The sequence below is a fragment of the Petaurus breviceps genome, unplaced genomic scaffold (genome assembly GCF_028583685.1).
Source record: "Petaurus breviceps papuanus isolate PSGF00001 unplaced genomic scaffold, PetGlider_PUasm1.0 225, whole genome shotgun sequence".
In the NCBI taxonomy this organism is placed as follows: Eukaryota; Metazoa; Chordata; class Mammalia; order Diprotodontia; family Petauridae; genus Petaurus; species Petaurus breviceps.
The window spans coordinates 21885192-21897730 of record NW_027185889.1 but is presented as its reverse complement, the minus strand read 5'-3'; the positions used below and the strand labels follow the sequence as shown (position 1 = coordinate 21897730).

Below are 12539 nucleotides of genomic sequence, written 5' to 3'. Positions count from 1 at the left end.
AGACTTGCCCAAGGTTACATAGCTTGTAAGTAGTAGAGCCAAGATTTGAATCTAGGTCCTTTGACCCCAAATACAGCAATCTTTGTACTTTCCCGTGATTTGGAACCCTCCAGACTGGCAAAGTATAGACAAATAAAGCACTTAACAACAAACAAGAGTGTCCTCTTTTCATTTTAAAAATTTCTTATTGTCTCTCTGGAGAACGAACTATATGTGTATCTTAAATCTTTTCATCCAAGCACTCACCTCCTTCTCCATCTGCAAGCCTTCCGCTCTGATATTTCTTTCAAACACCTCTCTCTTTTCAGTCTGTGGGTTGGTTTTCCTATACACAAGGATGTAGTCAATTCGACATTTTCCATCTCTAAAATAAAGTCCATTAGATCGGCTTTTTTCTGGTGCTACCTGTATAAAAAGAAATAAGGAATCCATTTAGTCAGTCATAGAGACAGAGACTCAATATCTGTGAAAAGTTATTCTGAGGTTAAGTAAAAGAAATAAAAATAAATAAATCACAAACACAGATACACACCCTCCACACCAATACAAATACCCCAAGGACAGCGGGGACTTGCTATCCACCCTGCAGCAGAGCTCTCCTGTAAGTGTGGTCTCCCCACAATTAAAATATCAGCTCCTAGACAGCACAGACCATGATTCCTTTCTGTCTATAACCCTGCAGCTTAGCACACAGTGAATACTCAGTGAGCACTTAATAAAGGCTTTCCTCTTGATCCATACACACGTACATGTGTGTAGCCATACACAGGTATGTATACAAACACATATGTATATATGTGCCCATGTGTATATACATGTACACCCTTTGCATATATACATACATATATATTACACATATGCCTATGTGTAATAACTGGAAAGATCAGTATGATTTTTTTTCTGGCTTCTGAAGTTCATAGTCATTGAATGCATTGGTGATTAAAAGGAGGGCTGGTAAAAATTTGGCAGACTATAATCAAATTTTCAAAATAGAGAGACTTTATTTTTTTAAAAATCTGTTTTCATACTATAGTCATTTTCTGATACTATTGACCCTACCCTCATCCATTTAAACTCATTCCCATGACAAAGCAAAGGAGTAAGGCAAAGTCAAACAACAGAGTGACTGCACTGTGCACCATACATACCACTTTACACCTCTAGCCCCCCTCCTCTTTATAACTGAAATTGGAATATGATGAGTAGTACAAAAGAGAGGCCAAAGTGATACAAACTTCCCAAGGAGAGAGATGGCTTCCATCTGTGGGCACAGGGAAGGCTTCATTTAGCTGGTAGCGTTCAGGTAGAACCTTGAAGGCAGAATTTCTAAATTGGATTCTGTCTCATGTTATTCAAGAGGAAGGAGGTGTGTTTTGTGAATTTTATAAGATTGATTCTAAAATGGCAGCAATTTTACTCAACACTGAGAAAAGATAGGAATAAAAATCTGGGGGCAATTTTTTCCATCACTCACTTTCTTGGGCTCTATGCCCAACAGCACAATTGTTGGATCAAAAAAGATAGGCAAATGAGTGACTTTTTTTTTGCCTTTTGTAGGGCGATTGGGGTTAAGTAACTTGCCCAAGGTTACACGGCTAGTTTTTTTGTGTGGGTGTTAAGTGTCTGAGGCCGGAACCTAACTCAGGTCTTCCTGACTCTTGGGCTGGCGCTTTTACTCACTGAGCCACCTACCCACCCCGAAATGAGTGACTTTTCTCAAATAATTCCTAAATGTTTTCCAGAATGCATGGATAAACCCACATCTCCACCAACAGTATATGTGTGTTTGCTCATTTTTGAAGAGAGGAAAAAAAGAAAGTGGCAGAAAATATATTGGCATAATCTGTTACTTGCATACTTGATTATCTAAATTTTGAAGGAGGTAAATAATAAAGTCATTTGATATGGGTCTTCCACTGACTGTCCACTCTCATTACTTACACTCATTGCATGTATTCATCATGGTGGTGTATAGATACCATCAGGGTAATGAGGCACACAACTGAGCAAATATTTATTTTGCCAAAATGACACCAGACAGATGGAACTAATTCACAAAGTAATTGCAATGACTTTCTATACTGTGTAGGCACATAGAAATATAGGTAGCCTTAAGACAACAGTTATCAAGCATGAGTTATATGCAAAGCTAGGTGGTGTAGTGGATAAAGTATTGGCCCTGGAGTCAAGAAGGCCTGAGTTCAAATCTAGCCTCAGACACTTACTAGTCATGAGACCTCGGGCAAGTAATTTAACCCTGTTTGCTTCAGTTTCCTCATCTATAAAATGAGCTAGAGAAGGAAATGGCAAAATCACTCTAGTATCTTTGCTAAGAAAATCTCAGATGGGATCATGAAGAATCAAATGTGATTGAACAACAACATACACAAAGTATTATTCTTGATGATGTAGGATTGTACTTAGGAAGTTAAAGACTTTCAAGTCTTATATTCTATCCTAGTAGAGATTACTGCAAAGAACAATCAACAAACACCCATTTAAAAGAAGCTTTCTTCATGTAAAAGAGATTTTGTTGGGTGTAGGAATGGGACTAATTGACGATATTCCCAGCTGAAAGGTTCTTTTCATCGTGTTAGAGGAGAAAGAACTGCAAGTGTTCTTAAAGGCTACTTAGTCCAATCTCTTCATTTGGTCGCTTAGGGCCTCCAGAATCAAAGTAACTGGGTCAACATCACACAATTAAAAAGTAGAACTTAAACTTACAATGTCATATACTTAGTAAGTCTCCCCAATTAGAATATAAGTTCCTTGAGGGCAGGGAACTGTTTCATTTTCATTGTTGTGGACCCAGCACTTAAACAGCATCTGGTATACAGCAAGCACTTAATAAATGCTTGTTCATGGGTTAAGTAATTGACTGGTAAGCCCAGAACATGAACTCAGGTTCTTTGGCTCTCAATTCAGTTCTCCATTCACTGTAGTACCCTGCCTTTCCACAACTGGTTAAATGGTTGCCTGGGAAGGGGTTCATGCATTTATTCTTTGAAAAGAAGCCACCAAGCAAATGTTTTCATGATCACACCTAGTCTATAAATTACAGAGAGAAAGTAAATAAACAATTTTAAAATCAAAGAACACTCATATATTTGGTAGAGTTGTGAATTTATTCATGACCCTTCTGAAAAACAATTTTGAATTATGTAAGAAAATGACTCAGTTGTTCATACCTTTTGATACACTGACTACATTGTTAGGCATATATCTGAAGGACACCAGTGACAGAAAGAAAGGCACTCCTATAAAAGAAAGTACTTATATGGCACTCTGAGGTAACAAAAACATGCAACTGGAAAAAAGTGAATGTCTATCAGAGAATGACTGGACAAATTGTGATATATGAGGGTAAAGGAACATTATTGCACTGTAAGAAATAATAAATATTATTATTGTCAACAACGAGCATGGGAAGACTTGCATGAACTGATCCAGAGTAAAGTAGACAGAACCAAGAGAAGAAAATGGCTACAACGATGGTCGCAAAAACCACATCAAGAAAGCAAATTAATTCAGGTTCATTACAATAAACAATCTTTTTCCAGAGAACAAGGATTGTAAAGGATGCATGGCTCCTCTTTATATTGGAGGTGGGTGACGGTACAGAAGGTAGCATATGTTATCAGTCACAGATGCCTTGTCACTCTCCTATTTTTCTTTATAACAAGGGTGGCTTCAGTGTTGGTGGTGAGGGAAGGGGAAGGGCATATATTTGGAAATGACTGTATGGTAAAAAAAAAAAAAGGAAGGAAAAGGAGTCAATCAAAATGAAAAAAAGAACATTAATTCACAAATATTCTTTACTCTCAAATGAATTCGATATTCATCCAAGATGTTCTAATTGAACAGCCCATAGGCACAGCATATACGGAGCACTAGAAAAATATATTTTTACCTTTTGCGTACAGAAGGTTGCATGTGCTATTGAGCATGACAGCAAGAATTAAACTTTATATCTGTACTAAGTCTTACCTCTCCCACTGCTTCCAATCTACTCGTGTCATCTGAAGTACTGGTCAAGTTGCCAGGGTGAAGGAGGGAATCATCATCTTTGCAAGGACTATTGACAGCTTCTAATTCATCAAAAAAAATGTTGACATCCTTGGCCACTGAAAGGAAAATAAAGAGAAATCAGTTGAGATATCCATTAAAAAAAAACAACAGACCTTACAAAGACGATTGAAAAATATTTCTCCTATCAATTACAGATATGAGGGTCATGTAGAAATCTCAGCCCTATGTATCCAGGAAAGTTTTCAGAAGTATCCTCAAATAAAACAGAAACACTTCTGGTGGCTCCCTATTACCTCTAGAAAAAAAATGTGAATTTCTCTGTTTATCACTTGAACCCTTTCTGTATTTGACTCCAGTCTCCTTTTCTAGATTGATTATATATTGCTTCCCTTCATGCACTCAAAGTTCCGGTCAAATAGGCCAATTTGATTTTCCCCGTATGTGCCATTCCTTCTCCCACCTCCACATGCTTGCACAGGTTCTCTCGAAGCTAGAATGCTCTCCCCTCCCACATCCACCTCTTGGATTCCTGATGCCCTCAGCTCAGGTTATAGCCCTTCCAAAGAACTTTCTTTGTTTCAGTTTGTCATCCTCATAATTTTATCTCTGCACATACTACCTCCCCTAGCAAAAATAAGCTTTTTGAGTGGATTATCTCATTCATTGTCTCTGGCTCCTAAGAACATAGTGCTTGGCACGTAGTAGGTGATTCTTCAATTTGGGGTTGCTGTGAGAGCAGGTATCATTTTGTCAGAGACAATGGAATGAAACCTCCAACAATGAAGGTGTAAGATGAAGCAGGAAAAATAGCATTACTAAGCCTGGACCCCATGAATCATTAGCTTCATCAGGGATGTCAGCAACATCAAACACATAGGCAAAAACACAGGGACCACAGCACTCCTAAGGTGGCCAAAACAGATTAAAATAAAACTGGGAAATATTTAACCAAATAAATATAAACACAGCAAAACACAAATAATGTTAATATGTGGTTTTCTAAGTCAATATTTGTCTGTAGGGATCCTTATGAATGGCTTAATGGCCCCTGTTTCTATTGGTACCATTGACCTACACTGACAAATAAATATTCACTTAGGTCAAATCACTTTTCAATCAAGGCTTCTTAACTAACCTGGGATCTGTGGATTCTCAAGTGGTCTCTAAACTTGGCTATGAGAAAAAAAATTACATCTTTATTTTCACTAACTTTTAACTAAGATTGAACATTTTCTTTAATTATTTAAAAACATTATCCTGAGGAGTCCCTAGGCTTCACCAGACTGCAAGGGAGGTCAAGGACATAAAACAAAGATAAGAATCCATGTTAAGGATGGAGAGAAATCTTTAAAAATGCACATGAGTTATCCAATGGCTCTATTGGTGCAGATGTGGGCTTAGTTTTGAACCATAAGAAGGTGAGAGGAGAAGAACTAGACTTGTATCTCCCTATGTGTGTACTCAGCCATGAAAATGTGATTCCTGTATAAACATGATGTACTTGATTTAGAAAAAAGAATAAGAAATGGCTTTGACAAGCCCATTATTGTTCCACTGTAGACTTAAAAGATTTTTTGGCCGCACTGGTCAATAAGATGTGGCTCTAAGAACTTTGAGGATCATGGGATCTCAGAGAGAGGAAACATCAAACCCAATTTGATGGAGAATTCCCTTCACAAGAAACCATTAGACCTCCTCTTGAAGATCTCAAGGAGCTGCCCCTTAAGGAGACCCAGAAGAAAATATCTCATCATATTAAGTATACCTCATGTAAGTGAGAAAGGAATAATAGTTACAGCAAAGTTCATTTCTTTATTTTTTAAAAAATTGCTTTCACTGGTACCATTTGTGATTTGCTTGTGGTCACCTTAAAGGATGATGTGGAGAATTGCATGAGATGAGTAGGTATGGACAGGTTGCTATCTTCATGTTGGAGAAAACATCTAAATGGATGAACTCACTGGTCCACTGGAATGTTGAGAACTTTTATGTTCATATTCCATTTTTTACATATATCCTTTATTCTCTTGTTCACTGAGCTCTCAATCAACAATTGGGTTATAATTACAAAGAATGAAACAATCCCTACCAAGAAAATTATCTTCTAAAAGGGGAAGCAACAAGGACATATATAAGTACATACAGCATAAATATAAAATGAATACAAATAAATACATTTCAATTACCACTCATCATCCTTGTGACTTCCCAGACCCAAAACATTCCTTCCTTCCTCCTTCTCCCCTATATGTTCTATCTTCCCATATTAAAATTCAAGGGATAGGTAGGTGGTGCAGTGGATAGCAAGCAACCTGAAGTCAAGAAGACTCAGCTTCACACCTCAGACATTGGCTATATGACTCTGGAAAAGTCACTTAACCCTGTTTGCCTCAGTTTCCTCATCTCTAAAATGAGCTGGAGAAGGAAATGGCAACCCACTCCATTATCTCTGCCAAGAAAACTCCAAACAGGGTCACAGAGAATCAGACATGACTGAACAACAACAAATTAAAATGCAAACTTCTCAGGAGTAAGGACTGTCTCACTTGTGTATTTGTATTTTCTTCATTTTGCATAGTTCCTGGTACAAAGGGATTAATAAGTTTTTTTTGTCTTTCTCCTTCCTTCCCTCCCTTCTTCCTCCTTCCTTCTCTCCCTCTCTTCTTTCCCTTCTTCTTTCCTTCCTCCCTCTCAAGAAATATCAGAATATTATAATTAATTCTCACTAGAAATTAAGTGAGAACAAATGAAAAATTTACATACGAATTTGAAATACAAAGAAAGGTGTGTGGCATCACCCAAGATGAAATGTTTGTTTCAGAAATCATAGAATAAATAAAAATATTCTTCTGGATGCAGAAACAAGGCTTCTCATCCTCTTCCTACACTGGAGAGACTGCTTCCATAATGATGACTTCTACAGTTCTGTATATTCTGAGCAAAACTAAGACCCATGAAGCATGAAGTTCCAATTTTGATGGCTTTTAACTGGGCCCCCTGCTTTAAAGGCACAGCCATTTGATTTGAAAGGGAAATGAGACAAAAGTCCTTCACTTCTCTGTCATGCCCCATTGCTAGTGTCAGAATGTCATTATGGGGGAGAGGGGTGCCATTGAGTACTCGTGAAAATCGTTTCTAGTGGATAAATGACTTTATAACTGTTGTTGACTGACATCTTCCCAACAGTTCCAGCGGAGAGTGCAACTGTTGTACTGTCTATTGGCTTTGTAGAACATCTGGACCAATGAAAATTAGGTGAAAAGGGTCTGGTGACCCTTCAGCAGAGGACCAATGTCTTCTGTTGTAGTCACATGCATTGTGTTTCTGATGGGGATCCAGTAACTACAAGGTGTGTTTTGGTTGTTTTTTTTCCATTAATTTTAGGGAACATACCAATAAGCTAGAGAGTAACCAAAGGACAATTAAAATATCATGATATATAAGGATCAGTTGAAATTACTGGGATGCTCAGACTGTAGAAGAAAAGATTCAGGAGGAACACGATGCTTTCTTCAGGTACTTAGTTGGTTGTATGGTATAGGCTCTATACAAGACACTTATGTTTAAAAGATGCAGGTTATTCATTGTAAGGGAGAACTCCATAATCACTGGACCTGTGGAGTGGGCAGGATCAGAGGCTGGTGGCTTCCTCCTTATTTTAGCAAAGCTTGGAGGACTACTTGTTAGAAGTGTTTGATGAGGTATGGGTTGGACTGGACGACCTCTGAGGCCCCTCCAACTCTGAGTTCCCGTGATTCTTGGAAATCACAATAACTCTTTTTTAAAAAATATTTATTTATTAAAAAAATTTTTTTGGACAATAACTCTTGATTCCAATTTATGGAGCTTCAGCTTCCATGTTGTGAGCCTGGCATTTCCAGACATGAAAATTTTCATTTCTTCCAGGGAAAGACTTCTGGTCAGTGCAATGCATAGAGTGCTGAACTTGGGAGTCAGCAAGACCTAAATGAAGATACTTTCTAGCTGAGTAAGGTATCTTATCCTCTCAACCTCTGTTTCCTTATCTATGGGGATAGTAAAACCAGAACTTACCTCTCAGGCTTGTTGAGAGGATCAAATAAGATAATGCATGGGAAGCATGTTGCCAAATTTAAGGTGCTATGTAAATAATATCTATGAGCAGTAGCAGGAAGATGAGGAAGAGGGACAGGAGCGGGAATATGAAGGGGGGAAAAGGAGGAGTACAGGTGTACGAAGTGGGTTTTCTTGACAATACAGCATCTCACAACTATTTCTCCTTCTCTTAAGCAAATAAAGGCTGACTGGGAGAGCTCTGTTCTGAGATTCTTTAAATTCTTTAAATTTAAATTCTTCTTTAAATGTATCTCTCTTAGGACTAACTCTAGACCAACAATACAGGTAGAGAAGGCAGTATTCTTAAACACCCAAGGAGTCACTGTCCTAGCACCCTTGCTTTTTGTCACACTGAAACACAGTTGTTTAAAAAAAGAGAGCTCTGGTGGGAAGGGATCAAGAGTGGGAGTCTAACCAGACCAGTTGGGGCAAGTACTCTCAGTCAAAGAATCACAGTTTCAGCATTGGAAGGGACCTACGCAGCCATCTGGACAGGGGTATACTGGAGCCAGTTCCTACCAGCTATTGAAAGTTGGTTGTTAAAATTTCAGTGTGAGCATATTTATACCTCAGAAATAAGCAAACACCATCAACTGGGGCTTGATATATTGTTTTTCTGACTGCCAAGATGTAGGAAGTGATGAAGAAAATGTCAACAATAAGATTAAATTGAAAAGTTTCCTGCTTACTTCCCCTCCTTCCTGAGAGGTGGTTGTTAAACATTTTTTTTCTTTTTCATTTTTCAATTGCTTTGTTAACTTATGATTTACATCATTCATTTATGCCAGATTTTGAGTTACAAATTTTTTCCCCTTTTTTCCCCTACCCACTGCCCCCCAAATAGCAGTCCCACAGGATATCCCCTCCTCCAATCTGCTCTGTCCCATATCTTCTCCCATACCCCCTTTGACTTTTCCAGTAGGGCATGGTGGATCTCTATGCCCCAATGGCTGTATAGCTTATTTCCCAATTACATGTAAAATAGTATTAATAATAGTATATATATATATATATATATTTAAACATTTGATTTTAAAACTTTGAATTCCAGATTCATTCCCTTCCTCCCTTGTCACCCAGCCTTACTGGGAAGATAAGCAGTTCAGTATAGACTGTACATGTGTAGCTAATGCAAAACATTAAAATAGTGGATATATTGTAAAACACTGACTATATTTCGCTCCCTCCTATCCCACCTCCCACTTGTTCTATTCCCTACTTTGATCCTGCCCCTTTTCAAAAGTGGGTACTTCCAGCTTCCAACTTCCCTCCCCACCAGCCTTACTTCCCTTATATCATCCCTCCTCTCATCCCCTTCTCCCTACTCTCCTGTAGGGTGAGATACCCTATTTAGTGTATATTTCATTCCCTCCCCGAGCCAAATTCAATGAGAATAAGGTTGGCCCATTCCCTTTTGCCTTCTTATTCTTCCCCTCCATTGTAATCATTTTCCCTTCCCTCTTCTATATGAGATAGTTTACCTCGTTCTGTCTCTCCCCATCTCCTCTCATTATATTCCTCTCTCACCTCTTAATTTCACCTTTTAAGTATCATAACTTCCTATTAAATTGGTCCTGTGCCCTCTATCTATGTATACCTGTAAATATATATACACACATTCACATATATATTCATGACCATATATCCTCCGATATAAACATATATACCTGTAAATATATATACACACATTCACATATATATTCATGACCATATATCCTCCGATATAAACATATATATATATATGTATGTATGTGTGTGTGTGTATTTCTATTCCCTTCAACTATTTTCATACTGAGAAAAGTTTCATAAGTTACAATGATCATTTTTCCATGTAGGAATGCTAACAGTTAAACTCTGATAAGTTTCTTATGATTTCCATTTTTTTCTATTTTCTATTTCTACTCCTTGTTTACCTTCTCATGCTTCTTGTCTGAATATCAAATTTTCTATTCAACTCTGGTTTTTTTCATCAAGAATATTTGAAAGTCTTCTATTCCACTGAATGACCATATTTTCCCCTGAAACATGATACTCAGTTTTGCTGGGTAGGTGATTCTTGGTTTTAATCCCAGCTCCTTTGACCTCCGGAATATCATATTCCAAGTCCTTCGTTCCCTTATTGTAGAAACTGCCAGATCCTGGGTTATCCTGATTGTGTTTCCACAACATTCAAATTGTTTCTTCCTGGCTGCTTGTAATATTCTCTCCTTGATCTGGGAATTTCTGAACCTGGCTATAATATTCCTAGGAGTTTTTTTTGGGAGGGATCTTTTTTAGGAGGTGATGGATGGATTCTTTCAACCTCTATTTTGCCCTCTGGTTCTAAAACATCAGGGCAGTTTTCCTTGAGAATTTCTTGGAGAATGATTTCTATGTTCTTTCTTTGATCATGGCTTTCAGGTAGTCCAATAATTTTTAAATTATCTCTCCTGGATCTATTTTCCAGGTCAGTGGTTTTTCCCATGAGAGATTTCACATTGCCTTCTATTTTTCCATTTGTTTGGATTTGTTTAACAGCATCTTGATTTCTCATAAAGTCATTAGCTTCCATTTGCTCCAATCTAATTCTGAAGCAATGATTCTCCTCAGTGAGCTTTTGAGATTCTTTTTCCATCTGGCAAATTTGGCTTTTTAAGGCATTTTTCTCCTCATTGACTTTTTGAGCCTCTTTTGTCATTTGAGTTAGTCTGTTTCTTAAGGTGATATTTTCCTCAATCAGGCTTTTGACTCTCATTTCATAATTTTCTTGCATCGTTCTCATTTCTCTTCCCAATTTTTCCTCCACTCCTCTCATCTGCTTCTTAAGGTCTTCTAAGGCCTGTAACCAGCTTGTATTTTCCTTTGAAGCTTTTTCTGCAGGAGTTCTGACTTTACTGTCTTCCTCCTGTTCCACGCTTTGATCCTTTTTGTCCCCAAAATAGGAGTCTAATGTTGGATTCTTCTGTTTGCTTTGCTTCCTTTGCCTTGTCATGTTGCCACTCAATTACTTGACTTTTGGGCTTTTTGCCACAGTAGGACTCTGCTACCACACAGGGGAGCTTTGTACTAAACACCAGGGTTTTCTCAGCTGCCAGAGGTATTAGTTGGGTGCCCTCTCTGAAGTCTCCACACGCTCTGGCAAGCTGGTCACACACCCCAGGACCTCCACCCTAGACTGTAATCCAGATCCAAGCAAGTTAAAGCAAGAGTGATTACCCCTCAGACTGGTCACTTGGTCCCCCTACACTCTTGCAGGCCAGGAGCTGAAGCTTCCACATGTGGGTGGCTGCATAGCCACGGCTCCTCAGCAGCTTCTTGCCCCAGGGGAAGAGGCTGATGTACTCCTAACTACTGGGTCCCAAAGTCCACACTGCACTGACCTCTGACTTTGTCCTTAGCATCTATATGTTGATAATTCTAAACAACCACAGCTGCTGGTGATCTGGAATCCCTCCAGCTGGTGGTTGGTCAGGCCCGCCCTGGGGCTAAGACCTCTGGCTCCCTAGGGGCTTGGGTCAACTCCCAGAGCTCTGCGCTGGCCAATTCCTGCCAGCCTGCTGGGCTGTCCTCAGTGGGAGGTTAGCTTCTCTGTGTCATTTTTTGGGTTCTGTACCTCCAAAGTTTGTTCAGAGTCCCCTTTTACATGGATTGGAGGTGGTGAGAGCCAGAGTCGCATGGAGGTCCTGTTTCTACTCTATCATCTTGACTCCGCCTCAGATAAAAGAAAATGTTAAACATTTTTAACATCTCTCCGCAACAATACTATCTACTACACAAAAAGAAACTCCTCTCTGACAGACCCAACAAGTGGCCATCTACCTCTTAGTGATGTCCTCCAGGGAGGATAGAACTCTCTACCTTCCAAGAAAACCCATTCCACTTTTACATAGTTTTAATCAGGCTATATTAGTAAAACCAATGGAATAATTAATGATCAGTGGTTAAGGCACTGGACTTGAAGTCAGAAGACCTGGATTCAAATCTCCTCTCAGGCTCTTAGCTGTGTGACCCATGGCAAATCTCTCCATTTTTTGTATCTCAATTTCTTCATTTTCCTACTCAGAGAATGAGATTGAGAGTGAAAATGAGAGAGCAAGAGAGCAAGAGAGAGAGAGAGAGAGACAGAGATAGAGAGAGAGACAGAGAGACAGAGACAGAGAGAGAGAGACAGAGAGAGAAAGAGAGAGACAGAGAGACAGAGACACAGAGAGAGAGAGAGAGAGAGAGAGAGAGAGAGAGAGAGAGAGAGAGAGAGAGAGAGAGAGAGAGAGAGAGAGAGAGAGAGAGAGAGAGAGAGAGAGAGAGAGAGAGAGAGAGAGACAGAGAGAGAGAGAGAGAGAGAGAGAGAGAGAGAGAGAGAGAGACAGAGACAGAGACAGAGAGACAGAAACAGAGAGAGAAAGAGAGAGACAGAGAGACAGAGACACAGAGAGAGA

At 39.0% G+C, this 12539-nt stretch overlaps 1 protein-coding gene across 1 annotated transcript in view; it reads right to left on the bottom strand.

Annotated features, from left to right (window-relative positions):
• ANO4 (anoctamin 4) overlaps positions 1-12539 on the bottom strand; it is a 211318-nt gene that overhangs the window by 165103 nt on the left and 33676 nt on the right. The window contains exons 2-3 of the mRNA XM_069095226.1: positions 3988-4124; positions 247-405 (exon numbers count right to left, since the gene is read on the bottom strand). Of these exons, the coding sequence (XP_068951327.1) occupies positions 247-405; positions 3988-4124 (296 nt within the window). The remainder of the gene's footprint in view (positions 1-246; positions 406-3987; positions 4125-12539) is intronic.